The sequence below is a fragment of the Podarcis tiliguerta genome (assembly GCF_965153285.1).
Source record: "Podarcis tiliguerta genome assembly, chromosome: 10".
Taxonomy (NCBI): Eukaryota; Metazoa; Chordata; class Lepidosauria; order Squamata; family Lacertidae; genus Podarcis; species Podarcis tiliguerta.
The window spans coordinates 68,479,761-68,507,387 of NC_139543.1; the positions used below are offsets into that span (position 1 = coordinate 68,479,761).

The 27,627-nt window shown below is 46.9% G+C and overlaps 1 protein-coding gene and 1 long non-coding RNA gene across 3 annotated transcripts in view; one reads left to right on the forward strand and one right to left on the reverse strand.

Moving 5' to 3' along the window:
* The window catches only part of LOC310659308, a 182,760-nt gene that overhangs the window by 27,062 nt on the left and 128,071 nt on the right, over window positions 1-27,627 (forward strand). The gene's annotated exons all lie outside the window — the stretch shown is intronic.
* TSGA13 (testis specific 13) lies at window positions 1,643-26,107 on the reverse strand. 2 transcript variants are annotated; one of them, XM_083402442.1, is made up of 6 exons: window positions 25,799-26,107; window positions 20,835-20,911; window positions 16,105-16,305; window positions 11,236-11,336; window positions 2,595-2,701; window positions 1,643-1,857 (listed from the first exon to the last, which is right to left on the reverse strand). In XM_083402442.1, the coding sequence occupies exons 2-6, from the start codon at window positions 20,889-20,891 to the stop codon at window positions 1,664-1,666; spliced, it is 660 nt and encodes a 219-aa protein (XP_083258568.1). In that variant the 5' UTR covers window positions 20,892-20,911; window positions 25,799-26,107; the 3' UTR covers window positions 1,643-1,663. The 2 variants fall into 2 exon arrangements, with proteins under 2 accessions (XP_083258568.1, XP_083258567.1); XM_083402441.1 differs by lacking the exon at window positions 25,799-26,107 and adding an exon at window positions 22,471-22,781.

The following is a 27,627-nucleotide window of genomic DNA, read 5'->3' on the forward strand; positions in this document are numbered from 1 at the left end:
ATCAATCAATACTACATGTTCGGGACATTGATGATGCAGCGATGGCGGTGGCAGAGGGGCAGCTGCCGCCTTGACCTCAACCGCCATGTTCCCCCTTCCTCTGAGGCTTCTATCTCCTTTTTCCATGAGCCTGGGCAGCCCCTGAGTTGTGGGTTCTTCGACGGTGGTGGTGGGGAAGCGGTGCGTGGTGGATCAGGCATGGAAGGCGGAGAAGGAGGGCCGAGAGTGGCGGCTGAGGCGAGGCTCGGGCAGCGCGATGCCTCCCTTCCCATCGGAGCAGCCCCAATTCCATTCCTACTTGTGTGCAAGCAGGAGGGGGCGGGGATCCCTCAGCTGGGAAGGGAGGCTTCCCGTTGCCTAACTGAGAGATCCCTGCTCTCTCCTGCTTGCATGCAAGTAGGAGTTGGGAGGCTGCTCCTATAGGCAGCATGAAGCCTCCCTTCACAGCTCAGTTCCTGGGGTCAGGGACGGTGGAAGCAGCCCGGAAGCTGCATCTTAGAGGCCCTGCACCACCATCATATGGGGACTTCCGAGCAGCTCCTGAAGCCAGCCAGAGCCAACTGCTCCGGACTGCTGAGACTGCCGCTGCTGCGTTTCCCGGGGACATTAGATGAAATCTGGGGACGGAATTTGTCCAGGGACTTATTTGCAAATCTGGGGACTGTCCCCAGGAAACGCAGACGTCTGGTAACCCTATAAAAGTGGCTCTGTTTAGGACTACAATCATGTTGGCACACACCCATGGTGTTCCCTATCAGAGGGAACAATGAAGCGCACAAAACCAGCAGGCACTGTAGAAATATTAAAAGTGAGTGAGACAGGTCCGTCCCTCCTGCAGCCTAAAATCAATAGTCCTGTTTTGTTCCATAGTTTGACCTTCAAAGATAGTTTAGCAGAAGGGCATCACGCCATCACAGGAACATAGGGAGCTGTCTTACAGGAGTCAGACCATTGGTCCATCCAACTCAGTATTGTCCGCACTGATTGGCTCTTCACAGTTCATGCTCAGCCCTTCCTGGAGATGTCAGAACTTGAACCTGGGACCTTCTGCATGCAAAGCAGGAAATTTACCACTGAGCTACGGGTCGATTTTGCAGCAGGTTGTGAGTGCCACTGCTTATGTACCCCCAAATGACACCACCCATGCAAGAGGAGGCTTGAGCGTAAAACCCATCTTCAGAAAGACAAGAAATATTTAGGGGGGGGTGGCCCCAAACACAACCCGTTGTGGAAATGTGCCTGTTCAGTGGCCGTAAAAACAACTGTTGGGAGTGGAAAACCAGGGTGGTGGCAGCGAGATGAAGTGGCTTGGAGTCGCAAGCACAGAGAGCGTGTCGCGCTGCAATACTTTGTTGCAGCGCGACACTTGTGACATTCCCCACCACAAGCCAAATCGAGGGTCTCTTTTCGCCCCATGGGTCCAATCCTGTGATCCTAGCAACCTGCCAGGTCTGCTTAGACTAGGAAGGGAAACCAAAGTCAAAATCTCCATCTTCCTGGCTCAGAAAATCATGCTTTGGATTTATTAATTTCTAGGAGGGGAGGGGGGAATCCCCTCCCAAATCTATCGCGATGCACTAAACGCCAATGCAGCTGGGCGGTGCCAGGACCGAGGCTTCGCGTTGCAGAGAAGCAAAGAATGTGCAGAGTCAGCAGAAGGCTTTTATTTGGCATACTTAGGTACAACCGAGCTGTCGACGATCCAGAGAGGGGCTCTCCCATACCTGAAGCCATCTTCTCCTGGTACATTAACAGTGCGCCTTGTTTCCGTCAAGCACGAGATGGTCAGAGGCTCCCAATGCGTTGCTTTGGGGGACCAGCCTTGGATACTGGGGAGGGGTTCCATTTCGTTTGTACCTGGAAGCACAAACAAACAAACCAATAGCACAGGTGAGACCAACTCATGCATACGGCTCTGGGAGCGTAAGATGGGGCGGGCCAGAGCTGTACACCATGTTCTTCTCCTCCCAGTTGGTGCCCTCCAGATGTTTTGGACCACAAAACATGGGACTGACTGGACGATAAGGAGTGGTGGGCCAGAGACCCCATTAGGAAGGCCTCAGAGGAGGATGGATGAGGGCCAGGGGAGCGGTGGTGGGACTCTGGTCAGAGGACCAAGTGGGAGGGCAGGATGGTTGGAAGCTGAACAAGCAACAGGCTTAAGTGAGAGAGAGGAATCAGAGGCAGGAAGCACTGCAGACACAGGACAGGCAGCTGAGGATCTGTGGGCAGAGGGGAACTATAGTTCTCTGGACACCAGGACCCAGCCACATGGTCAGTGAGTGGTCAGGGATGCTGGGAGGTGGAGTTCAACAACGTTTGGAGGGCCACAGGTTCCTCATTGAATTTGGCCCGCTCTGCTTGTAAAGCATTTGCACTTTCACTGAGCCCAGAAAACGTCCTTTCCTCCCTTGAGGTTAGCTGTCAGTTCAACATTAGGAAATCCTCTTAATAGGTCAGAGCAGTTTGGCCATGGAGCCCATTACCTAGAGGTCTTACCGCAGAGGCTAGACCTTTGCAGCTGTGGATATCCTGCATCGAGTAGGCCTCCCCTCCACCTCTTTGTATTCTTTGAGTAAAGGAAGACTGCTTACCAAGCCTCATGTGCTTACGGAGCTGGGGGTACATTCTCAGCAAGCGCCTCTCTGCGTAATTTTTTGAAAAATGGGCTTCGCTGATGAAATCCTTATCTCTGGAGAACCTGCTTGCGGGATGGAGTAAGTTTGCTCAGTAGGAATCAATCAAGTTTACTTCGTTAATGGAAATCCCCTCCCCCCCCAGTGGTATCATAGGCTCCTATGGTCCTCGCACCGTGCAATGGCGGGGAATGCCAGTAAGATGTCTATGTAGACCATACTGTGTTTTTTCATAACAAGAGGTAATTCGCATATCCCTTCAGCCCTTAAGGTCTTCAACGCCAAAATTATAGCACAATTGCTCTATGGTATTCCAGTCTGGCTGCCAGGGTTTACCCAGTTGGTAGAATGTGTGCAGGCAACATTCCTCTTCAATATTTTTACTGTCCCACACTGTGTACCCTATGCAGCCTTATGTCTACGGTAAAGGTAAAGGTAAAGGGACCCCTGACCATTAGGTCCAGTTGTGACCGACTCTGGGGTTGCGGTGCTCATCTCGCTTTACTGGCCGAGGGAGACGGCGTACAGCTTTCGGGTCATGTGGCCGGCATGACTAAGCCGCTTCTGGCAAACCAGAGCAGCGCACGGAAACGCCGTTTACCTTTCTGCCGGAGTGGTATCTATTTATCTACTTGCACTTTGACGTGAGCTGGGAATGAACAACAGGAGCTCACCCCATCGCGGGGATTCGAACCGCTGACCTTCTGATCAGCAAGCCCTAGGCTCTGTGGTTTAACCCACAGCACCACCCGCGTCCTTATGTCTAGAGGGAGGTCAACACAAGGTAGAGACTGTCACCTGGGTGAGATTTCTTACAAGCTGGTTAAACATCTGCCTTACATCAGATAAAGATCCTCTCCTCAGCGGAGTTTTGTTAGACCCCTTTCTTTCCCCAGGGCTACAACAGTTTAACAAGAAGGTACAGCTGTCAGTGGAACTTTTGCGATCGATGTCCCTACCATCTGCCAAGGCTATAATAAAAACTAGGTTGAGGGATATTGAACGCCAAGAACTAACAGTAGCAGCAGAGAAAACATGCCCCCCTCTTTATTTTCAACTTTCTTGGGCACATGAAACTAACCATAATTACCTTGAATTTCTGCTTAACCCTCAAGAAAGAAGGGCATTTTCGCTGACCAGGTTTAATTCAAACCCATCCAACCACCTTTGGTGAAGGTTCTCAGGCAGGGTGGAAGGAGAAAGAACTTGCCCATGTGAAGACCACCTGGTGGAAACCCTTACACATATGGTTCTTCATTGTAAACTACCGTATTTTTCGCTCTATAAGACACACCAGACCACAAGACGCACCTAGATTTTGGAGGAGGAAAAAAAGAAAAAAAATATTCTGAATCTGAGAACCCAGAACAACAAGAGGGATCGCTGCGCAGCGAAAGCAGCAATCCCTCTTGCTGTTCTGGCTTCTGGGATAGCTGCGCAGCCTGCATTCACTCCATAAGACGCACACACATTTCCCCTTACTTTTTAGGAGGGAAAAAGTGAGTCTTATAGAGCAAAAAATACGATATATGCTGATCTCCACCAGCTGCTTGGTTCACCAGAAGCAGCTTAGTCATGCTAGCCACATGACCCGGAAGCTGTACGCCGGCTCCCTCGGCCAATAAAGCGAGATGAGCACCGCAACCCCAGAGTCGTCCGTGACTGGACTTAACGGTGAGGGGTCCCTTTACCTTTACCTTTATTAGTATTAGTATTCCTTTCATTTCAAGAAGAAACTGCAGTGCGATTGATACCCTCTGTTAGCGCCTGTCAGTTGATTGGTGCAGCGCACGGAAACACCGTTTACCTTCCCGCCGGAGCGGTACCTATTTATCTTCTTGCACTTTGTGCTTTCGAACTGCTAGGTTGGCACTAATACTAATAGGACTTGGTTATTTTAAGTCATGTGCAGCTACTCAGCCCTCGTGCCTGTTTTATAGTTTTGTTTTTCATCTTTTAATTTTTGTCTGTTGTTCCACTTGTCCTCTCTGTTTTTTCCCCATTATAAAATAAAATTATAATAAAAAACTTTACAAATAATGATGATGATGATGATAATGCTCCGTAGGGAAGCTGAGAGGCTTGGTTTTGAAATGGTTTGCATGGAAAACAGAATAAGCTAGAATAAGCTCGTTATTAGCAAAGGGTTTTCATGCAAACTATTGTGTGCTAGTGGAGAAAACCTTCCGCCACCAATCAGCTGATTGGCACTGAAAATGGACCTTCAGAGGAGGTCGCTGCAACCATCAGTGGCTCTGACAGGTGTCTATTTACGTGATGTCATTATTTATGACATCAGGTGACTGAAGGTGGCATATGGAGGGTGGGGCAGTGAGGGATGTGGCCCATGGCTTGGATCCACCCCCCCCACCCCCACCCCCTACCCCGGTTTTACATCCACAGATCTTCAGATAAATCCTGATCTGTGTTCTTCTTGTCCCTGAACCTAACCATGTGCTGGATGTGCTGAAAGGTGCTAGACTGGGTCTGCCAGTTTGCTGCCTGCAGGTGTTGAAGACATTTCGACAAAGATACGCCTTAAAATGGCTTCGGTGGAGGGCTTGGTTTCGGTTCCAAACAGCAATAACTTTGCATTTGGAATTTGGCTTGGTGGTGGTAATTCCCCGCTGAAAGGGTGGAGGGCTCGCTCAGCTAGACCACATCTGGAGACAGATATAACCCGATGGATTCCTGAATGCTCTGGGGACCTTCTGGCAGAGAAAGTTGATGGCCCTTGCCAAAGCCCAAATGTCACTATGGAACAGTGGTGGATGACACAAACCAGGCATTCTGAGTATTCTGTGTAGCTATGAACCAGGTGGAGACCAGAACAAAAGGGCACACGCTTTGCTCTGAAGTTGACTGAGTACAAGTTAGTGCACATAAAGGTAAAGGACCCCTGGATGGTTAAAGGTAAAGGGACCCCTGACCATTAGGTCTAGTCAGGACCGACTCTGGGGTTGCGGCACTCATCTCACTTTACTAGCCGAGGAAGCCGGCGTACAGCTTCCGGGTCATGTGGCCAGCAAAACTAAGCTGCTTCTGGCAAACCAGAGCAGCGCACGGAAACGCCGTTTACCTTCCCGCTGGAGCGGTACCTATTTATCTACTTGCACTTTGACGTGTTTTCGAACTGCTAGGTTGGCAGGAGCAGGGGCCGAGCAACGGGAGCTCACCCCGTTGCGAGGATTCGAACTGCCGACCTTCTAATCGGCAAGTCCTAGGCTCTGTGGTTTAACCCACAGCGCCACCCGCGTCCCCCCTGGATGGTTGAGTCCAGTCAAAGGTGACTATGGGGTTGTGGTGCTCATCTCGCTTTCAGGCCGAGGGAGCCAGCATTCGTCCCAGACAGATTTCTGGGTCATGTGGCCAGCAGAACTAAACCGCTTCTGGTGCAACAGAACACCGTGATGGAAGCCAGAGCGCATATAAACACTGTTTACCTTCCCGCCGCAGCGGTACCTATTTATCTACTTGCACTGGTGTGCTTTCGAACTGCTAGGTTGGCAGGAGCTGGGACAGAGCAACGGGAGCTCACCCCGTCGTGGGGATTCGAACCACCGACCTTCCAATCAGCAAACCCAAGAGGCTCAGTGGTTTAGACCACATAACCATTTGGCAGTGCAGTAAAGACAAAACACTTTGCAGCCTGCATTGAGATCTCTAAGAACCAGCCAGCTGGACCACAAGAAGGAGCCCTGCTAACAAATGTTTTGTTCCAACAAGCCTGCCTAGGCATGTAATTTTAGCATGCAATATTAACACATTATTCCAGTAGGTCTAAATGTTTTAAAATTACTGATGATATATATTTTTAAAAATCATACGTAGCTCATTTTCAGTGTTTGCTCTTTAGGGTATTTTTAATTGATATCTTAGACTACTGTACTGTAAACCCCTTAGAGGTCTTATGTTCTAGTATAGAATTGTAAAGTTGGAAGGGACCATGAAGGTCATCTAGTCCAACCCCCTGCAATGCAGGAATCTTTTGCCTGATGTGTGGATTGAACCCATGACCGTGAGATCAGGAGTGCCAATATCTACTGACTGAGCTACCCCAGCTTATGCAAAGTAGGAAGTGATACGTATGTCTCTACGTACATGCACGTATATATATACATACATATACATACATATACATATGTGATGTATGGATGTGAGAGCTGGACCATAAAGAAGGCTGATTGCCGAAGAATGGATGCTTTTGAATTCTGGTGCTGGAGGAGACTCTTGAGAGTCCCATGGACTGCAAGAAGATCAAACCTCTCCATTCTGAAGGAAATCAGCCCTGAGTGCTCACTGGAAGGACAGATCCTGAAGCTGAGGCTCCAATATTTGGCCACCTCATGAGAAAAGAAGACTCCCTGGAAAAGCCCCTGATGTTGGGAAAGATGGAGGGCACAAGGAGAAGGGGACGACAGAGGATGAGATGGTGGGACAGTGTTCTTGAAGCTGCCAACATGAGTTTGACCAAACTGCGGGAGGCAGTGGAAGACAGGAGGGCCTGGCATGCTCTGGTCCATGGGGTCACAAAGAGTCGGACACAACTAAACAACTAAACAACAACAAATACATATCCATATACATACACACACATATATGAATAAAAAATATAATAAAATCTATAATTATTTGAGTACAGGAGAACCTTTCCATTTATATTTGCATTAATGAAGAAATAAGTTTTCTAAAAAAACCAGAAATTAAAGCACACAGCCATATGAAGCTCTTAATCATTTCTAGTTACAGTGGTACCTCGGGTTACATACGCTTCAGGTTACATACGCTTCAGGTTACAGACTCCGTTAACCCAGAAATAGTTCTTCAGGTTAAGAACTTTGCTTCAGGATGAGAAGAGAAATCGTGCAGCCGCGGCAGCAGGAGGCCCCATTAGCTAAAGTGGTGCTTCAGGTTAAGAACAGTTTCAGGTTAAGAACGGACCTCCGGAACAAATTAAGTACTTAACTCGAGGTACTACTGTACAAAGAATTTTCAGCAGGACATTTTCCGTGTCACATGTCTAGACAACTCTTGCAATCAGTTGCTCCGTGCTAGTCAGTAGTATTGGCCGACGGTAAGAAGCTTCTGTGTCCAAATTTCAGAGATTCCTTTAATAAAGTTTTTGGAGAAACTTACCAAGTGAGTATAATAACCCAGCTGCGTTGAAGATCTGGCTCACAGGCTAAACTATCTCATTGTCTAAATATTCCCAAGATATCAGCTAGGAGGCAGGCATCTTTCTTCTAAATAATATGACTTCTAAACTTATGACTTCACTTTTGAAGATTCTCAACTCAGGTCTTTAAAATAACCTCAGTACAGGGGTCCCTTGCTTCTCAAACTTAATCTGTTCCAGAAGTCCATTCCAAAACCAAAGCGTTTCAAAACCAAGGCGTGCTTTCCCATAGAAAGTACAGCAGTATCTCCGGTTGCGGATTGGATCCATTCTGGAGGTCCAGTCAGATCCTGAGTTTTCCGCAACCTGAGGACTGCTTCTGCGCATGCGCGCGCAGCGAAACCTGGTAAAATACTTCCAGGTTTGCCACGCACGCATCCCAAAGTTTATGTAACCAGAGGGTTACGTAAATGGAGGTACTACTGTAATGCAAAACTTTTCCAGACTTTTAAAAACAACCCCTGAAAAAGCAATTTAACATGAATTTTGACTAACTAACGAGACAATTGATCCATAAAATGAAAGCAATAAACAATGTACTGCAGTCACACAGTCAATCAATCAGTAGCAGAACTGGGTTCCACACAGTCACAAAAACAAAACAAAAAGAGCCGCAAAAATGCAAAATAAATAGCAAAAACAGACCACAGCATAACACTCAAAACAGAACAGTAGTGTGGCACTCAAATCAGAAGCGTAACCCTCAAAATGGAGAACGTTCAACTTACGAAAAGAGTTTGCAAACCGGAACACTTCCTTCTGGGTTTGCTGTGTTAGGGTTCCAAGTTGTTTGAGTACCAAGTTGTTTGAGTACAGTGGTACCTCGGGTTACATACACTTCAGGTTACATACGCTTCAGGTTACAGACTCCGCTAACCCAGAAATAGTGCTTCAGGTTAAGAACTTTGCTTCAGGATGAGAACAGAAATCGTGCTCCGGCGGCACGACAGCAGCAGGAGGCCCCCTTAGCTAAAGTGGTGCTTCAGGTTAAGAACATTTTCAGGTTAAGTACGGACCTCCAGAACGAATTAAGTACTTAGCCCAAGGTACCACTGTATCACCTTTTACCACTATCCTCATCGTGACTTAAAACACAGCCAGGCCATTTTGTTTTCTCAATTTGGATCAGTGTTGCTTTGCAGGGAGGGGAAAATGCAACAAGACACTGTATTTCCTAAGAAATGACCATATAGATATGGATTGTGGCATCACGTGTACACATCTTCCTAAACCAATGGCAGAAGTGCAGTGTGAATGGCAGTGTGTACATAGCCATCCATATATTCAGTTTGTTGTGGCTGGACATTCTTGGCAAAAAAATTATCAAGCATCGTTTACTGACCTATGACCAAACTTTAAATACCACACCCCCCCCCCCAACATTTCTCCAGTGAATATAGGGATGTCCCATTCCATAACAACAACAAGAACAATAACTTTACTATTTTTATTGTTGTTGTTGTTGTTGTGGGTGAACATATCAGAGGACACAGCAACTCTTCAGACAGCACTTGTTTATTCACAGACCCAGAACAGAACTGAACTGAAGGGTTCAGCCAGCCTGCTTATATAGAGCTCCACTACAACGCAACAGTAACAGCTTTCTGTAACTATCCAATCACTGAACGTCACTTTCAATTCCCTATTTGCATATGTGGACCTGAGTGAAAACTATCTACAGTATCCCACTGCTGGCCCAGGGTGAGAACTTCAGTACATAACAATGATGATGATGATGATGTTGATGATGATTATAGCCTTACCTTGGTTTTGGAACAGCTTAGTTCCCAAACGTTTTGGCTCCCAAACGCTGCAAACCTGGAAGTGACTGTTCTGGTTTGCGAACTATTTTTGGAAGCTGAAAGTCTGACGAGGCTTCTGATGGGCTGCAGGAGCTTCCTGCAGCCCATCGGAAGCCGCGCTTTGGTTTCCGAACGTCTTGGAAGTCAAACGGACTTCTGGAATGGATTCCTTTTGACTTCCAAGGTACAACTGTATTATATTTATGCCCCACACGTCTGACTGGGGTGCCCAAGCAACATATACAAAAACGTAACAAAACATTAAATATTTTAAAACTTCCCTGTCCAGGGCTGCCTTCAGATGTCTTCTAAAGGTTGTCTGGTAACTTATCTTCTTGGCTTGGGGGTCACATAACTCCCATACCCTTCAATGTTTCTCTCATGAAAATAGGTATGTCCTAAGGAAAAGCTATGGTTTTCCCAGTAGAGATGTATGGAAGTGAGAGCTGGACCATAAAGAAGGCTGATCGCTGAAGAATGGATGCTTTTGAATTATGGTGCTGGAGGAGACTCTTGAGAGCCCCATGGACTGCAAGAAGATCAAACCTATCCATTCTGAAGGAAATCAGCCCTGAGTGCTCACTGGAAGGACAGATCCTGAAGCTGAGGCTCCAATACTTTGGCCACCTCATGAGAAGAGAAGACTCCCTGGAAAAGACCCTGATGTTGGGAAAGATGGAGGGCACAAGGAGAAGGGGACGGCAGAGGACGAGATGGTTGGACAGTGTTCTCCAAGCTACCGGCATGAGTTTGACCAAACTGCAGGAGGCAGTGGAAGACAGGAGTGCCTGGCGTGCTCTGGTCCAGGGGGTCATGAAGAGTTGGACATGACTAAATGACTAAACAACAACAACAAAGGAAAAGCGGGACATTCTGGGATCAAATCAGAAACTGGGACAGCTTCTGTAAATCCAGGACAGTCCCTGGAGATTAGGGACGCTTGGAGGGTCTGAAATACATCCTGAATGATAAACTGATCACCCGCCAAATTCTAGATAAATCCTATCCCTTATTGGGAGATGAATCAAATACAGTTACAGTGGTACCTCAAGTTACATATGCTTCAGGTTACATACGCTTCAGGTTACAGACTCTGCTAACCCAGAAATATTACCTCAGGTTCAGAACAGTGCTTCAGGATGAGAACAGAAATCGTGCTCTGGCAGCGCAGCAGCAGCAAGAGGCCCCATTAGCTAAAGTGGTGCTTCAGGTTAAGAACAGTTTCAGGTTACATACGAACCTCCGGAATGAATTAAGTACTTAATCCGAGGTACCACTGTAGTGATGTATGGAAGTGAGAGCTGGAGCATAAAGAAGGCTGATCGCCGAAGAATGGATGCTTTTGAATTATGGTGCTGGAGGTTTCAGGTTAAGAACAGACCTCCGGAACGAATCAAGTACTTAATCCGAGGTACCACTGTACAGCCATTCCAGAAGAGGCAAAGCACCTGTACATTCTGATTGATGACACTCCCAGGGGCTGATGGGAGTTGTAGGCACTCAGTGGGGAAGGCTGGTTTAGAGCGCTGTGCATTTCAGCCGCACTGAAAACCACCTTGAAGCAATGTGTGTTAAAGCACAACACCCGTTCTTTTTCCAAGGGAAAGAGCTGTGGCCTTACCTGAATTCTGCAGGTTTCCTCAGCTTCCTGATGCTGGGACTCAGCTGGCTCTTTTGGGCTTGCACTGGGGGTAAGTGGTCCGAATCAGGCTGGTTTTTCCTCTAAAGGAAAGGTGGGATAGGAAAAGAAGCTCTTGTTAAATCTTTTTTTTAAAAAAAAATAATTTTTTATTATTTTCTTTACATAATCTTTTTTTTCAACAATCCATACATCCATCAAAATATAACCCTTTTGCTCTACCGAGCTATGACTTCTACGTGGGGCTGCCCTTGAGACTGACCCAGAAACTCCAGCGGGTGCAGAATGCTGCAGTGAGACTCCTTATGGGGTCTTCGCTGCGAGATCACATTCACCTGGTGCTATACCAGCTGCACTGGCTTCCGGTGGAGTACAGGATCAGGTTCAAGGTGCTGGTTTTAACCTTTAAAGCCCTATACGGCCTAGGACCCTCGTACCTACGGGACTGCCTCTCCTGGTATGCCCCGCAGAGAAACCTACGGTCTGCAAATAAAAACATCCTGAAGGTCCCAGGCCTCAGAGAGGTTAGGCTGGGCTCAACCAGAGCCAGGGCTTTTTCGGCTGTGGCTCCAACCTGGTGGAACGCTCTGTCCCAAGAGACTAGGGCCCTGCGAGACCTGACATCTTTCCGCAGAGCCTGCAAGACAGAGCTGTTCCACCAGGCCTTTGGTCAGGGCGCAGTCTGACCCCCTCCTCTGGCAATCTGCACAGAATCTTGCTTAATGGTTGCCATCAATTTGATTTTAATTAATTTTTATAATGAAAGGTTTTTAGAATGTTGGATTATTTTGATTGTTGTTAGCCGCCCTGAGCCCAGCTTCGGCTGGGGAGGGCGGGGTATAAATAAAATTTATTATTATTATTATTATTCCCTCCATCCCTTCAGCTGGTATCCTTTATCACATTTTTTCGCGTATTTTATACTCACATCTTATCTGTTTTACATTGTAGGAGCTACTTCAGTCCTGCTACTGTTTTTCAATTTTTACAGCTGTCTTTTAGATACGCAATAAATTTACTCCAATTGTGAAGCTCTCGTTAAATCTAAAGCAGGGGTAGGCAACCTAAGGCCCGGGGGCCGGATCTGGCCCAATCGCCTTCTAAATCCGGCCCGTGGGCATTCCGGGAATCAGCGTGTTTTTACATGAGTAGAATGTGTGCTTTTATTTGAAATGCATCTCTGGGTTATTTGTAGGGCCTGCCTGGTATTTTTACATGAGTAATCATCATCATCTTTATTACGGTCCAACGACCCATAACATGGATTCAGAATAAAATACAGATTCATACAGACACCCCCCCCCCCAGGGAAGGGAATTTACATGAGTAGAATGTGCACTTTTATTTAAAATACATCTCTGGGTTATTTGTAAAAGGTAAAGGGAACCCTGACCGTTAGGTCCAGTCATGGCCGACTCTGGGGTTGCGGCGCTCATCTCGCTTTATTGGCCGAGGGAGCCGGCGTACAGCTTCCAGGTCATGTGGCCAGCATGACTAAGCCGCTTCTGGCGAACCAGAGCAGCGCATGGAAACACCGTTTAGCTTCCCGCCGGAGCGATACCTATTTATCTACTTGCACTTTGATGTGCTTTCGAACTGCTAGGTGGGCAGAAGCTGGGACCAAGCAATGGGAGCTCACCCCGTCGCGGGGATTCGAACCGCCGACCTTCTGATCAGCAAGTCCTAGGCTCTGTGGTTTAACCCACAGCGCCACCTGCATCCCTGGGTTATTTGTAGGGCATAGGAATTCTTTCATCCCCCCCCCCAAAAAAAATAGTCCGGCCCACCACATGCTCTGAGGGATGGTGGACCGGCCCAAAGCTGAAAAAGGTTGCTGATCCCTGATATAAAGGCTTGGTAACCTTCATGATGCTGGCAGCTCATCAGCAGGTCGGGGCAGAAGAATCCCACAGGTGGGTCCTGGGAGGGGATGAGGCAGGGAGGGCGGTACGATGGCAGGAGTGCTGGGTTCGAGTTCTGTGTCATGGACTGGTTGGACGAAGAGGAATGGTGGGAGGGAACAGCTGGGGGACCCCAATGAAGAAGAATCAGAGCCGGAGGACTGACTCTACCATTGCGAGAGGGATAGGGGGAGCATGAGGTGCACCCCTTAAAAAGCCCACGGGGTCCTTTGGGTGCCGAAGGGTCCAGCTGTGTATTTTTTCAAGGTCGCTTGTCTTCCCATGTAGGGTGTGTGTGTGTGTGGAGTAGGAAGAATTGAGCCGAAATGCAAGGCTCCAGCTCAACTCCACAACGGGAAGCCTCAAATTCCAAGCATTGAAGCGGTATCCTCTCCAAAACGTTAAAGCAACAAAAATATAGCTGTGTTAGCGGAGGAATCTGAGGGCTCCCTTGGACAAGAAACAAGGACACCAGCCAGGAATACCAGAGCAAAATAGCAGCCAGTAGGCTTGGTCTTTATTGAAGACTGTCACGATAGGACTCCCACCTGCCACCAGGTGGAACAAGATGGAAGCCCAGAACAAAAGAGAATCCCCATGTTTCACCCCCCCTAAACTACATCACTAATACATCATGATTATGTCATGAAAGGGGAGGTCTGGTGGCAGGAATCTGAGCATCCTGAACCCTGCCCCATGGTTCCCCTTGCCCTCCATTAAACACCAATCAAGTGTAACAAAAGAGATATCTACATTACCCTGTTTCCCAGCCAAGTGAATCACACCCTTTTGTCTTCATCTGGGTTTGGTATTTCTGGAATGGCTACCTGTCTGGCGCTCAGGTATCAGGATGCCAGGGATTATCACTCAGGCAGAGGGGCTGCTGAGTAGCTGAGCTCACATGTCTATATGAATTTCTGACGTTTTCCCAGTGAGCCAGTACACAGAGACATTTATCAGTGAATAGTTACATTTGGTATCATGCAGCAGAGGTCCTTTGAATAGATAGGAAGTAACTGTGATGAAGTCTTTTGTGGGGACAAATCACAAAAGTCACAAGAGTGATTGTGCTGATTGTGGTAGTGGGCTGCATGTGCATGATATCTGCTGGAGGGGCAACCCCCCCCCAACCTATACATAAATTCCTGCAACAGTTGACAGGCAAAGAAATTATTATTTTTGGAATTTATTTGGCGAAATGACGGGGTGAAACGTCGTGGGAACATTCTAGGAGTTTAAGAAGTTATTTTAATTGATTTTGGTTGGTTTATTCCTGCTAATGATTGACTTCCGAAGAAGCTCTTGATAAGGTTTTCGGTTTACTGTATATACTTTTCTTTTCCTTGCTGTGGTTCCAAGGTAAAATAAAAGGCACAGTCCCTGATTGGGGAAAGCTCTGGAGAAGATGGAGACTTAGATGATTGTGAGAGTTATGAGAGAGGAAGAAAGAGCTTTTCTCTTCTCTATCTCCTTTCTCCATGCCAGGCACAATTTTATAAACCTCTGTCATGCGGTCGGGACTACAAACCCCATCATCCCACAGCCAGTGTGACCGGTGGTCAGGGTAATGGGTTTGGTAGTCCCACAATACATAGGGATCTGGGATTAGGGAAGGCCGGTTTAGAGCAGGCATAGGCAAGCTCCGGCCCTCCAGATGTTTGGGACTACAATTCCCATCATCCCTGACCACTGGTCCTGTTAGTGTTGTAAACAAAAATTGCCCTTTTCCCTTATGGGGTATGCAAGAACCCATATAGAGTCCTTACATAGGTTCCCTATTAGTAGGAGAGAATAACAGAGGCCAACCAGGGAATATTGAGAAGCAAAGCAGCTAGTAAGCTTGATCTTTATTGATCTGTTGCAACAGGGTGCTCCCCTCACCCGCAGGAGAGGAGGAGGAACCCAGAAAAAATGGCACGCAAGGCCTTATAAAGACTTTTGAAATTGCGACCCTGTAGCTCAAGACCACCCCCAGGAACATGATACATACATCACAGAAGGGGTGTAACCTAAGACCACTCCTTAGATACATCACACCTACATCACAGAAAAGGCGGTCTTAAGACAAAAATTTGAATGTTGTTTTTCTCCTGTTGTTGTTTATCTCCTGTCTGGCAGGTTACTTGATTGGATTTCCTGGTGAGCCTGGCTAGTCTTTTGTAGTGATAAGTACTTAGTTCCTGGGCCAGATCACAGGCTCACACCCTGTTCAAACACAGACATACCCTTAAGACAGGATTTGTGAAGGAAAAGACAATGAGGAGGTCTTCCTGTGCTGATCTATGTATGTGCTTGGTTGGGAGACCCATGAACATTTAACATATATCTAAGACCTCAAAATTCCTATCACATTAGCTAGAGATGATGGGAATTCTAGTCCCAAACATCTGGAGGACCGGAGTTTTGCCTATGCCTGGTTTAGAGACACCTTTTGTGGTAAGGTCATGCCGCAGAGTTCCCTCCTTGACCCCCCATACAATTATTATTATTATTATTATTATTATTATTATTATTATTATTATTATTATTATTTATTTATCCCCCTCTCATGGGCGGGGTATAAATAAATTATACCCTGGGCGGCTTCCAACCAAATATTAAAATACAATAATATAGACGTACCTCGGGTTACATATGCTTCAGGTTACATACGTTTCAGGTTACACACTCCGCTAACCCAGAAATAGTGCTTCAGGTTAAGAACTTTGCTTCAGGATGAGAACAGAAATCGTGCTCCGGCGCAGTGACAGCAGTAAGAGGCCCCATTAGCTAAAATGGTGCTTCAGGTTAAGAACAGTTTCAGGTTAAGTACGGACCTCCGGAACGAATTAAGTACTTAACCCGAGGTACCACTGTACATCAAACATTAAAAGCTCCCTAAATGGTGTCAGAAGTGGGAAAATCCCCTTTTCGCTTTAAGCAAGGTATGCGTGTCGGAGAACCAACTTACCCTGATGTCTTCAGGGAAAAACTGGAAAGGTGTTGAAAGCTGTTGTCCGGATATGAAGAGGGGAAGTGGGTTGTTAGTCACAATCAAGGCAGTTTTGTCTTGATTGAACTCCGAGGACCTGAGCATGATGGCGATCTCTCCCTTGTGTTGTTCAAGCCGCTCTTGGAACTCAGCATCAGTGAATGGAAGGAAGTATTGGACCTACCCCAGGAGAGAGAAAAATAAAATAAGTAAAATGAGAAGGGAAGAAGGCCTCATATATTATTGGTTTTGTTGTGCAGGACAGCACCATTTTACCCAGCGTTATAAGAATCTTAAGAATTGCCGTAAATAAAATGAACGCTCAGAAGTGCACAAGATAAACACACATAGGCAGGCATGTAAACCACATGTCTTAAATAGCATGGCTGGGCTGGATGAATCGCTAGCTGGAATTAAGATTGCCGGAAGAAATATCAACAACCTCAGATATGCAGATGACACAACCTGGATGGCAGAAAGTGAGGAGGAATTAAAGAACCTTTTAATGAGGGTGAAAGAGGAGAGCAAAATATGGTCTGAAGCTCAACATCAAAAAAACGAAGATCATGGCCACTGGGCCCATCACCTCCTGGCAAACAGAAGGGGAAGAAATGGAGGCAGGGAGAGATTTTATTTTCTTGGGCTCCATGATCACTGCAGATGGTGACAGCAGCCACGAAATTAAAAGACGCCTGCTTCTTGGGAGAAAAGTGATGATAAACCTAGACAGCATCTTAAAAAGCAGAGACATCACCTTGCCAACAAAGGACCGTATAATTAAAGCTATGGTTTTCCCAGTAGTGATGTATGGAAGTGAGAGCTGGACCATAAAGAAGGCTGATCGTCGAAGAATGGATGCTTTTGAATTCTGGTGCTGGAGGAGACTCTTGAGAGTCCCATGGACTGCAAGAAGATCAAACCTCTCCATTCTGAAGGAAATCAGCCCTGAGTGCTCACTGGAAGGACAGATCCTGAAGCTGAGGCTCCAGTACTTTGGCCACCTCATGAGAAGAGACGACTCCCTGGAAAAGACCCTGATGTTGGGAAAGATGGAGGGCACAAGGAGAAGGGGACGACAGAGGACGAGATGGTTGGACAATGTTCTCGAAGCTACAAACATGAGTCTGACCAAACTGCGGGAGGCAGTGGAAGACAGGAGGGCCTGGCGTGCTCTGGTCCATGGGGTCACGAAGAGTCGGACACGACTAAACGACTAAACAACAACAGAGCAATCCTGAATCCACATCAACTCCTAATGACTCCCAAATATTCCTCTGTAGAAGGAAATATCTTGGAAAAAGCTCCCCCAGTGGTTCGTTTCGCTTGCAAATCCTACAGATTTAAGGTCAAATTTTGTGTATGAATATTTTGACGCTGTGGCCTGGATTCAAGGTCTAAGGCATTTACTATGTCAAAGGACTGTCCAGTAATGCAATCGGTAAAACATTATCAGGTTATCTTGGCAGGCAGCAGACAAGCCACACACAAACTTCTGTTGTAGACCGCGTCTTTCTGTGAAGTGTGCATGATGCTTTGGGGTGGTCTTTGGCTAAAGGAAAGGGCTGGACAATTTCTAAAGTCTTCAAAAGTTCTTGCACACCTTTGCTCAGACCCTCACCTCCTGGCAAGGGTGGCGGGAACTCTGTCGCAACAGAAAAATAAAGATCTGCCTTATTGTCACTGGATCCTGCCTCCATCCATTCTCTTCTGACCGATCGTGAACTTAGGGGACACTGGGTAAAAGCCAACCCCAGATTTTTCTACACCAGGAAAAGGCACTGATGGTACTGTTGCAGGAATTTATGTATAGGTTGGGCGGAGGTTGCCCCTCCAGCAGATATCATGCACATGCAGCCCACTACCGAAACCAGCACAATCACTTTTGTGAATTTTGTAATTTGTCCCCACAAAACACTTCATCACAGTTTCTTCCTATTCAAAGGGCCTCTGCTGCACGATACCAAATGTAACTATTCACTGATAAATGTCTCTATGTACTGGCTCACTGGGAAAACGTCAGAAATTCATATAGACATGTGAGCTCAGCTACTCATCAGCTCCTCTGCCTGAGGGTTAATTCCTGGCATCCTGATACCTGAGTGCCAGACCAGTAGCCATTCCAGAAATAACCAACCCAGATGAAGACAGAAGGGTGTGATTCACTTGGCTGGGAAACAGGGAAATGTAAATATCTCTTTTGTTACACTTGATGGGTGTTTGGTGGAGGGCAAGGGGAACCATGGGGCAGGGTCCAGGATGCTCAGATTACTGCCACCAGACCTCCCCTTTTATGATGTAACAGTGATGTATTTTTGAGAGGGTGTAACAGGGGGATTAGCAGCTAATAAAAGTTTGAGTTCTCTTTTGTTCGGGGCTTCCATCTTGTTCCACCTGGTGGCAGGTGAGAGTCCTGTCGTGACAGTCTTCAATAAAGACCAAGCCTACTGTCTGCTATTTTGCTCTGGTATTCCTGGCTGGGGTCCTTGTTTCTTGTCCAAGGGAGCCCTCAGATTTTTCCGTTAACAGTAGATCCCTTACCCAGTTTCCCCAAACATCATCAATGCTGACTGAAGTTGGTCTCCATCATGCTCTGCTTTCTGTTCCCCACCCCACCCCTTTCCTCCTCTATTCACAGCAAGAAAACATAGAATATCACTGGCCTTTTTGCTGCTCCAGCTACTGCCGAAGTTGACCAGTTCCTTCGATTCTTCCTCCGAAACCACCGTGATGCGCTAGTAGACAGTGCGAGTAGCCAGCAGGCCCAGTACTGGGCCTGCTGGCTAATCTCTGTCCTTGCATATCCCATGGCATTGTGATTGACAGCACGTGGCGACAGACAGAATAGCTGCATCACCATGCAACAGGCTAGCAAGGTAATCACCTTGTGGGGAAATGGCTGCAGGTGTTGATCGTGGTTTTGTGGGGACAGTGGGAGATGTGGTGGTTTGGGGGGAAAGCCGAGTTAACTGCTGAGAAAATGTTAGAAGCATAAGAGTTGGAAGGGACCCCCAGGGTCATCCAGTCCAACCCGCTGCAATGCAGGAATCTCAACTAAAGCTTCCATGACAGATGGCCGTCCAACCTAGAGGCATGGTTGAGGGAGTTGAGTACTGTAATGGTTCTAGGGGTTGCTCGTGCGTAAGTTGCCGTTACTCCTGGCTAGGTTGCCTGGTTGAACCCTTTCTGTCTGGACAGCCTTAAGTTCCGTGGCTGCCTCAGTCGCTGGCAGAATCCATCAGTGGGCGTCTCTTGAACCTCTTCCAGCATAGAAGCTGTTTGACGCCCAGTCTCCTCCTACTTTGCCTGCGCGGAAGTCTTCTGCGCAAAGTGGGTGTGGGCAGCGGAGTACCCGTACTCTCTCCGCTGGTCTCCGGTGAAGAGTCCTGGAGCCACCTCTCCGATTCCCCCATTTGCCCCCCTTCTCCACTGGTGTTACGCTGATTTCCTTCCCCAGCGGATGGGCTACCTCTCTCCCTACTGGGACCCTCTCCACTATCTCTCTGGAGCCTCCTCTCCGCCTCCGATGGCAGTTCCCTGACAAGTACCTTTAGCCTGGAGAAGAGAAGACCGAGGTGATAGGAGGGTCATCTTCAAATATCTCAAAGGCTAGCACATGGAAGATGGAGCGAGCTTGTTTTCTGCTGCTCTGAAGGCCTGTACTAGATCCAATGGATTCAAGTTGCAAGAATGGATTTTCTGACTAAATGTTAGGAAGAACTTTCTGACAGTAAGAGCTGTTCAACAGCAGAACAGTCTCCCTTGGGAGGTTGTGGACTCTCTTTCCTTGGAGGTTTCTAAGCAGAGGTTACATGGTCATCTGCAGGGATGCTTTCGCTGAGATACCTACACTGCAATGTGGGGAGGACTAGGTGCCATTTCCAAATCTACGGCTCTATGGTTTTTCCTAGGTGCCCTTTCCATATCTATGGCTCTATGGTTTTAATGAGGGTGAAAGAGGAGAGCGTAAAATATGATCTGAAGCTTAACATCAAAAAAACTAAGATCATGGCCACTGGGCCCATCACCTCCTGAAAAATAGAAGGGGAAGAAATGGAGGCAGTGAGAGATTTTACTTTCTTGGACTCCATGATCACTGCAGATGGTGACAGCAGTCACAAAATTAAAAGACGCCTGCTTCTTGGAAGAAAAGCAATGACAAACCTAGACAATATCTTAAAAAGCAGAGACATCACCTTGCCAACAAAGGTCCGTATAGTTCAAGCTATGGTTTTCCCAGTAGTGATGTATGGAAGTGAGAACTGGACCATAAAGAAGGCTGATTGCCGAAGAATCGATGCTTTTGAATTATGGTGCTGGAGGAGACTCTTGAGAGTCCCGTGGACTGCAAGAAGATCAAACCTCTCCATTCTGAAGGAAATCAGCCCTGAGTGCTCCCTGGAAGGACAGATCCTGAAGCTGAGGCTCCAAAACTTTGGCCACCTCATGAGAAGAGAAGATTCCCTGGAAAAGACCCTGATGTTGGGAAAGATGGAGGGCACAAGGAGAAGGGGACAAGATGATTGGACAGTGTTCTCGAAGCTACAAACATGAGTCTGACCAAACTGCGGGAGGCAGTGGAAGACAGGAGTGCCTGGCGTGCTCTGGTCCAGGGGGTCACGAAGAGTAGGACATGACTAAACAACAACAATGGTTTTTCCTCTTCCTTTGGCACCTTTTCATGATGGAAAAAGAAGTCAGGTTTCACTCACCAAGTTAGGATGTTGTGAGTAGGTGGCTTCATGCTTTAGCTGGAACTGACTGCACATGTTCGGATACTTGTCTCGAACTGGGAAGTTAAAAAACGACGTCAAATCATTTTGACACCTGCGGAACCCCCAAATCCAATCTCGTTTCTGCTATTCACTCTTCCCACCAACCATGGTCACCTCACTTTCCCCTAGACAGTGTGATACCCAGATAGTCACTGGTTGGCAGAGTTTGCTCCTTTCCAAAGGAGAAACATGTGCCATCTCATGAGCCACCCAGTTTACTTCCAAACAGACCTTTAGGTAGAATCAAGCACTCCTAGCAAGCGGAGGAACCAGCTCCCCATCCTGAAATCTCCAGAGAGGGGCCTATCGTATTGGCCAGATTATAAGCCACACCTGAATATAAACTGCATCTTTAAAACTCGGGGGGGGGGGTGTTAAGAAAAAAAGACAATTCCCAAATATGAGCCGCTCCCTTAAAATTCTGCAGGCACTCACACCTGTTCCATTTTACTGTATGTCTGTTTCAGCAGCGATATCGTAAAAGCCAGTTTTTGTAAGTTCGCAAATTTCAGCCGCACTGTAACTTTTCACGGAATTTGGAAAAAAAAGGGGGAGGCTTATATTCAGGCCAATACGGTAGTACCCAACATTGATTTATGCCAGTGGTCACAAAAATGGGTGGTAGTGCCTTGCGAGGGGTGTTGGTAATTACTTAGGGGTGCCATAACTACATGTCTTTAGGTACCGGGCAAAAACATTCCTCTTTACGTAGGCTTATGGCTATTCATTAATCTTTGACCTGTAAAAGTGAGGGGGAGAGCTCTGTTATTATGACGCTGTGGGTTAAACTACAGAGCATACGGCTTGCCGATCAGAAGGTTGGCGGTTCGAATGTCCACGATGGGGTGAGCTCCTGTTGTTCGGTCCCTGCTCCTGCCAACCTAGCAGTTCGAAAGCAAGTCAAAGTACAAGTAGATAAATAGGTACCGCTCCAGCGGGAAGGCAAACGGCGTTTCCATGCGCTGCTCTGGTTCACCAGAAGTGGCTTAGTCCTGCTGGCCACATGACCCGGAAGCTGCATGCCAGCTCCCTCGGCCAATAAAGCAAGATGAGCGCCACAACCCCAGAGTCCTCCGCGACTGGACCTAATGCTCAGGGGTCCCTTTACAATTTACCTTTACCTATTTTATTATTAGGCTGTCTGTCAGTATCCTTTTTACAGTGGTACCTTGGGTTACATACGTTTCACGTTACAGACGCTTCACGTTACAGACTCTGCTAACCCAGAAATACTACCTCGGGTTAAGAACTTTGCTTCAGGATGAGAACAGAAATCATGCTCCGGCAGCCCGGCGGCAGTGGGAGGCCCCATTAGCTAAAGTGGTGCTTCAGGTTAAGAACAGTTTCAGTTTAAGAACAGACCTCCGGAACGAATTAAGTACTTAACCTGAGGTACCACTGTATTATGCTTTTATCCTTGATGTTCTGCAATGTGTACACCGCCCTGGGATCTTCTGATTAAGGGCAGTATATAAATCATGTATTATTATTAATGATGTTGTTGTTGTTGTTGTTGTTGTTGTTGTTGTTGTATGGAGCCACTTCCTGTCAGGTACAGGTCTCTGTTACTTACACGTAGAGAGGGATGCCGTGGCGAGGAGAGCAGCGTGGCGCCATCGCCAGATGACGTCTTCATTTGCACCATGTCGACCCACCCTAGGAACCATTTGTCCGTTAACTAGCATAATGATCAGTGGTCGGGGTAATGGGGTCTGTAGCCAGGGAGGGACGGATCAAGTCGATTTTGGCTGCCCTGCACACGCCGAGACAGAAGTGACGCTGGAGGGAATCTGTCAGTCTAGGGCGGGGAGAAGATACTTCACCCACAGAGCCAGGTTTGTGGCGACTGACAACTTGCCCCCTGGGCAACTAATTCCTGCCTAAAAGCTGAAATGCAGGTTAAAGGAGAGAGACGGTTGCTTGGAGGCCCTGGAATCTTAAAACACCCCACACGGTTCTGAAGATTATGACAAGGTTGCAAGCCACATTTTGTAAGGTCGGAGGTCACATAAGGGAGGTGGTGAGTTGAACAGCAGCTTTCTTTCAAAAATATTTTTATTGGTTTTTACAAGAACCAATTTAAAATAATGAAAAGGAAAAACTTTTGAACAGATCCATAAATGAGATTCTCTGAATCTCATGACTTCCCCCCGTCCCCTGCACGGGTCCTTAAAATAATTTTTCTAAGACTACATATCAATACTTTCTTCTCCATAGTTTTCATCTCTCTAAATCATCCATGTCTTTCATTTCTTTACAAGTTATTTTACATCTAGCAACTTCTGACTGGGGATCTGTGTGTGAGCTCAGGTGTATAGCATGGGTAATTATATTATTATTATTATTATTATTATTATTATTATTATTGGCTTTAAAAGTCAGCACCAACACTTCGATTTGTGCTCGGAAACATACTGGGAGCCAGTGTAGATCTCTCAGGACTGGTGTTATATGGTCCCGGCGGCCGCTCCCATTCACCAGTCTAGCTGCCGCATTCTGGATTAATTGCAGTTTCCGGGTCACCTTCAAAGGTAGCCCCACGTAGAGCGCATTGAGTACGCCAAGCGGGTGGACTACCAACAAAAATGGCGCCCTCCAGAACAACATGATTCTATGCAACTATATGGATTTATCGCTACTGCATTATGTCTGTTGTGAAGAAAGTTCTGTTAGTAAAGCTTTGAAACCATATTTATGATCTAGACCATTTCCATTCCCGGGGAGGGGGGGGGGGTCTGTTTTTATTCATCCTACTGCTCCAAGCTGAACAATATTAACATACCCTCCAAAATTTCTCCAATGAAAATAGGGGCATCCCATTCTACACCGCCTTTGATCTTGCCACACACAGGTACGTCTTTTGCACATATATGTCTGTCACCTTGAGCCAATTATAATCTCTCAGCCTAGCCTACGTCACAGGGAAAATGTGAAATTAAGATATATATTTTTCCACCTTTGCGTGTACGCTTGTTTACACTGAATCGTAGTTCCCATCCCTGCAATGCTTCCCCAAGCCTACTTCATTATTGCTGTCTCGATGGTGCCCTCTTGCACCATCGTGCAGTGAAAGTGCGACGCACTAATGGTATGAAAAGCCACAGGATTTCAGCTACAGGGCATGCACAAAATGAAGCCGTATGTCTGTCCTGAAACTTTTGCAGGTTCGAAAGGTACTGACTAGGCATCACCTGTACCATCAGGAGCACAAATCACCATGCATAAAAAGGGCAGTCCTCGTCCAATTCTAAAAGTTCATCAATGCACGCATACGTCACTATATGCAAATTTTATGCAAATCTGTGCCCTCTCCGGCCATCTTTATTTTCCCTTTCGGTAAGCAGCCATTCTGTATTGGATACATGCTAATATGGTCACATATTCCGTGAAGCAGTTGGGCAGACACAACAGACTTTTCAAAAACTTCCAGCTGTTGCCAGTATGTTCAATTTCATTCTGTCCTTAACAGCAGACTGACCCTAGAGTTTCCGAGCTAACAAAGCAAAAGCCAGTGAACTATTGATTTATAGACAAGGCAAGCAGATTTCGCTGTTTTCATTGTTTCACAGCGAAAGTAAATGATTGGTCTGTGGTATTAAATGCAGATCACACCTGTCGATGGTTTCCATTCTGAGGAATTTAAAGCTTCAGAAATAAGCAACATGCCATTATTTCCACGGCCAAATGTCCGAGAGCCAGAAGGGCTCAGTGGAAGGACAGCTGTATTGGCATGCAGAAGGTGCCATGTTCAATCCCCGACATCTATGGCTTGTAATGGAAAACACGTCAGTCTGAACCCCTAGCAGCGGTTCTCAACCTGTGGGTCCCCAGATGTTGTTGGACTACAACTCCCATCATCCCTGAGCTCTGGCCTTGCTAGCTAGGGGTGATGGGAGTTGTAGTTCAACATCTGGGGACCCACAGGTTGAGAAAGGCTGCGCCTAGAATCTGCCGCTCTTAGCGCAGTCGGTACAGAGCTATGTTCTAACTCAAGAGTCCAGCATCTTCCTCTGCACAACCGAGATATTTGCTGCTTCTTTTCCTAGACTTCCTTCGGGAAATTCAGAACCTTTCCTGAAGGTGTTCCAGAAGCTTCCTACCCAGTGTAGCAGGAACCCCCCCCCCCATCATTCAGTTTGTACAGACTTCACACACACTCACACACTACATACGCTACACTTCTGTTATAAATTCATAGAAAATCAACCATACATCAGATTTGCACTGTTCCACTTTTATTTTACTCCATGAAGGAAGGACTACAAAATGGGGAAGGTTTGATACAGGCCACCATAATTCCTTGAGCATAGCAGCACATCCACAGGAGCCCTGCCCAGTTGCTATGCCAACCCAGATGGTCTCAGACAGAAGACCATCAACCCTGCATACACGAGTGGATTCAACACGGACTATAACAAAAGAACAGTGATTGGATTTCCCCTCAGGGGGCAGGAAACAGCGACTACCTTTTGTCTTCAGAAAATGACTCATGGGGAGGGGAGAAAGGAGGAACCAGCCAGGTGACAGGACACTCAGGTTACCACCACAACTCCTCCCTCAACCCCTCCTTTCTGAAATGTATGCATGATGTTTCTGGGGGTGGGCTTGACCTAGAGGAGGGGAATTTCAAAAGTTTTTATAAGGTCTTGCACACCATTGTTCTGGGTCTTTCCTCTCTCCTGCGAGTGAGGGGAACACCCTGTTGCAACAGTACAATAAAGGCCAAGCCTACAGGCTGCTGATTTGCTCCAATTTACTCTGGTTGGTGTCTTTACTTTTTGTCCAAGGGAGCCCTCGGATTTTTCCGGTAACACCAGGCAGGGCCCAGACTGAGCCCCCAACTTAGCTCCAGGGCCCCCAACAACATCCTCCTCGACACCACCACAAAATCAAAAAGTCACCTGGTGTTGTGGCTGTTGGATGGCGGCTGCCCACAGTGGCAAAGTGGCCTCAGCTGGCTGCACAATGGAACTTCACTGGTGGCTGCAGAACCTCAGGAGATGGAAGAGTCGAGTTATCACGTGGCCCCGTAAGCATCGTCCGTGCCGAACGCACATCAGTGAGAAAGATGCTCCATTGGGTGGAAGGGTGATGTGACTCCCTTGCCTCTGCCTGTTTTGGGGAGGCAATATTCTGGGGCAGATGTTCAAGCCGGCATTGGGAGCGACAGTTGAGGCAGTTAGCGGAAGACTCACAAGGTTCCAGGCACAGAACGGAGATCTCTTTATTTTTCAATAGCTGTGTGTGGAAGGAAGAATGTTGGCAAACATCACTTCCCCGTCACGATTCCGCAAGGCCCAGGAAAGGTTGTTGCTGTGTAACAGGACGCAGTGCATATCCTCCAACGCTTCTCTGATGAAAAGAGGGATGTCCTATTCCATTATTATTATTATTAGTAGTAGTAGTAGTAGTATTACAGTGGTGCCCCGCAAGACGAATGCCTCGCAAGACGAAAACTCGCTAGACGAAAGAGTTTTCCATTTTTTTAGTCGTTCCGCAAGACGAATTTCCCTATGGGTTTGCTTCGCAAGACAAAACGTCTTGCGAGTTCTTGCGAGTTTGTTTCCTTTTTCTTAAAGCCGCTAATAGCTGCTAAGCCGCTAAGCTGTTAAGCCGCTAATAGCCGCTAAGCCGCTAATAGCCGCTAAGCCACTAATAGCCGCTAAGCCGCTAATAGCCGCTAAGCCGTTAATAGCCGTGCTTCGCAAGACGAAAAAACCGCAAGACGAAGAGACTCGCGGAACAGATTAATTTCGTCTTGCAAGGCACCACTGTATTATTATTATTCCCCACCCATCTGACTGGGTTTCCCCAGCCACTCTGAGCGGCTTCCAACATATAAAAAAACATAGATACATTTTCTTCTTTTGTATTTAACTTTCCTATAATTACCTTCGTTGTAAATGATCCTTTACGTATGTATTTTAAACCAATAAAGATTTACCAAAACAAAACAAAACATACGATACATTCCTTTTCTTTGGCGATCACTCGCAGCCAAGTAAGATTGTCTTCCATAAACACGGTTTTAACAATGAGTCCATAAGTGGCTGTGGAGGCCAATTCTGGATCCACACATCCTTCCACAGTGGGGACATTGGTATCCGGGCAGGAGTTGATCATGGTGAGGGTTTGCCAAGCGTGCCTTCCTCTTAGCACGTTTCTCCCTCGCGTCCTGAGTTCGAGTGACACAAAGCCCGTGACACCTTTGGTAAAGGCTGTTCTCCAAATGGAGCGCTCGCAGGCCAGTGTTTCCCAGTTGTCAGTGTTTATACTACATTTTTAAAGATTTGCCTTGAGACAGTCTTTAAACATCTTTTGCTGACCACCAGCAATATGCTTTCCATTTTTAAGTTTGGAAGAGAGTTAGTTGCTTTGGAAGACAATCATCAGGCACCCGCACAACATGACCAGTCCAACGAAGTTGATGTTGAAGAATCATTGCTTCAACACTGGTGATCTTTGCTTCTTCCAGTACACTGATATTAGTTTGCCTGCCTTCCCAAGTAATGTGTAAAATTTTTCAGAAACACCGTTGATGGAATCTTTCGAGGAGTTGGAGGTGGCGTTTATAAGTGGTCCATGTTTCACAAGCATATAGTAAGGTTGATAGTACAAGGTGATGATCCAACGAGTGGGATATAAAAACATAATAAAACAGTAAACAACTTCCCTAGACAGGGCTGCCTTCAGATGTCTTCTAAAGGTTGTATAGTTACTTATCTCCTTG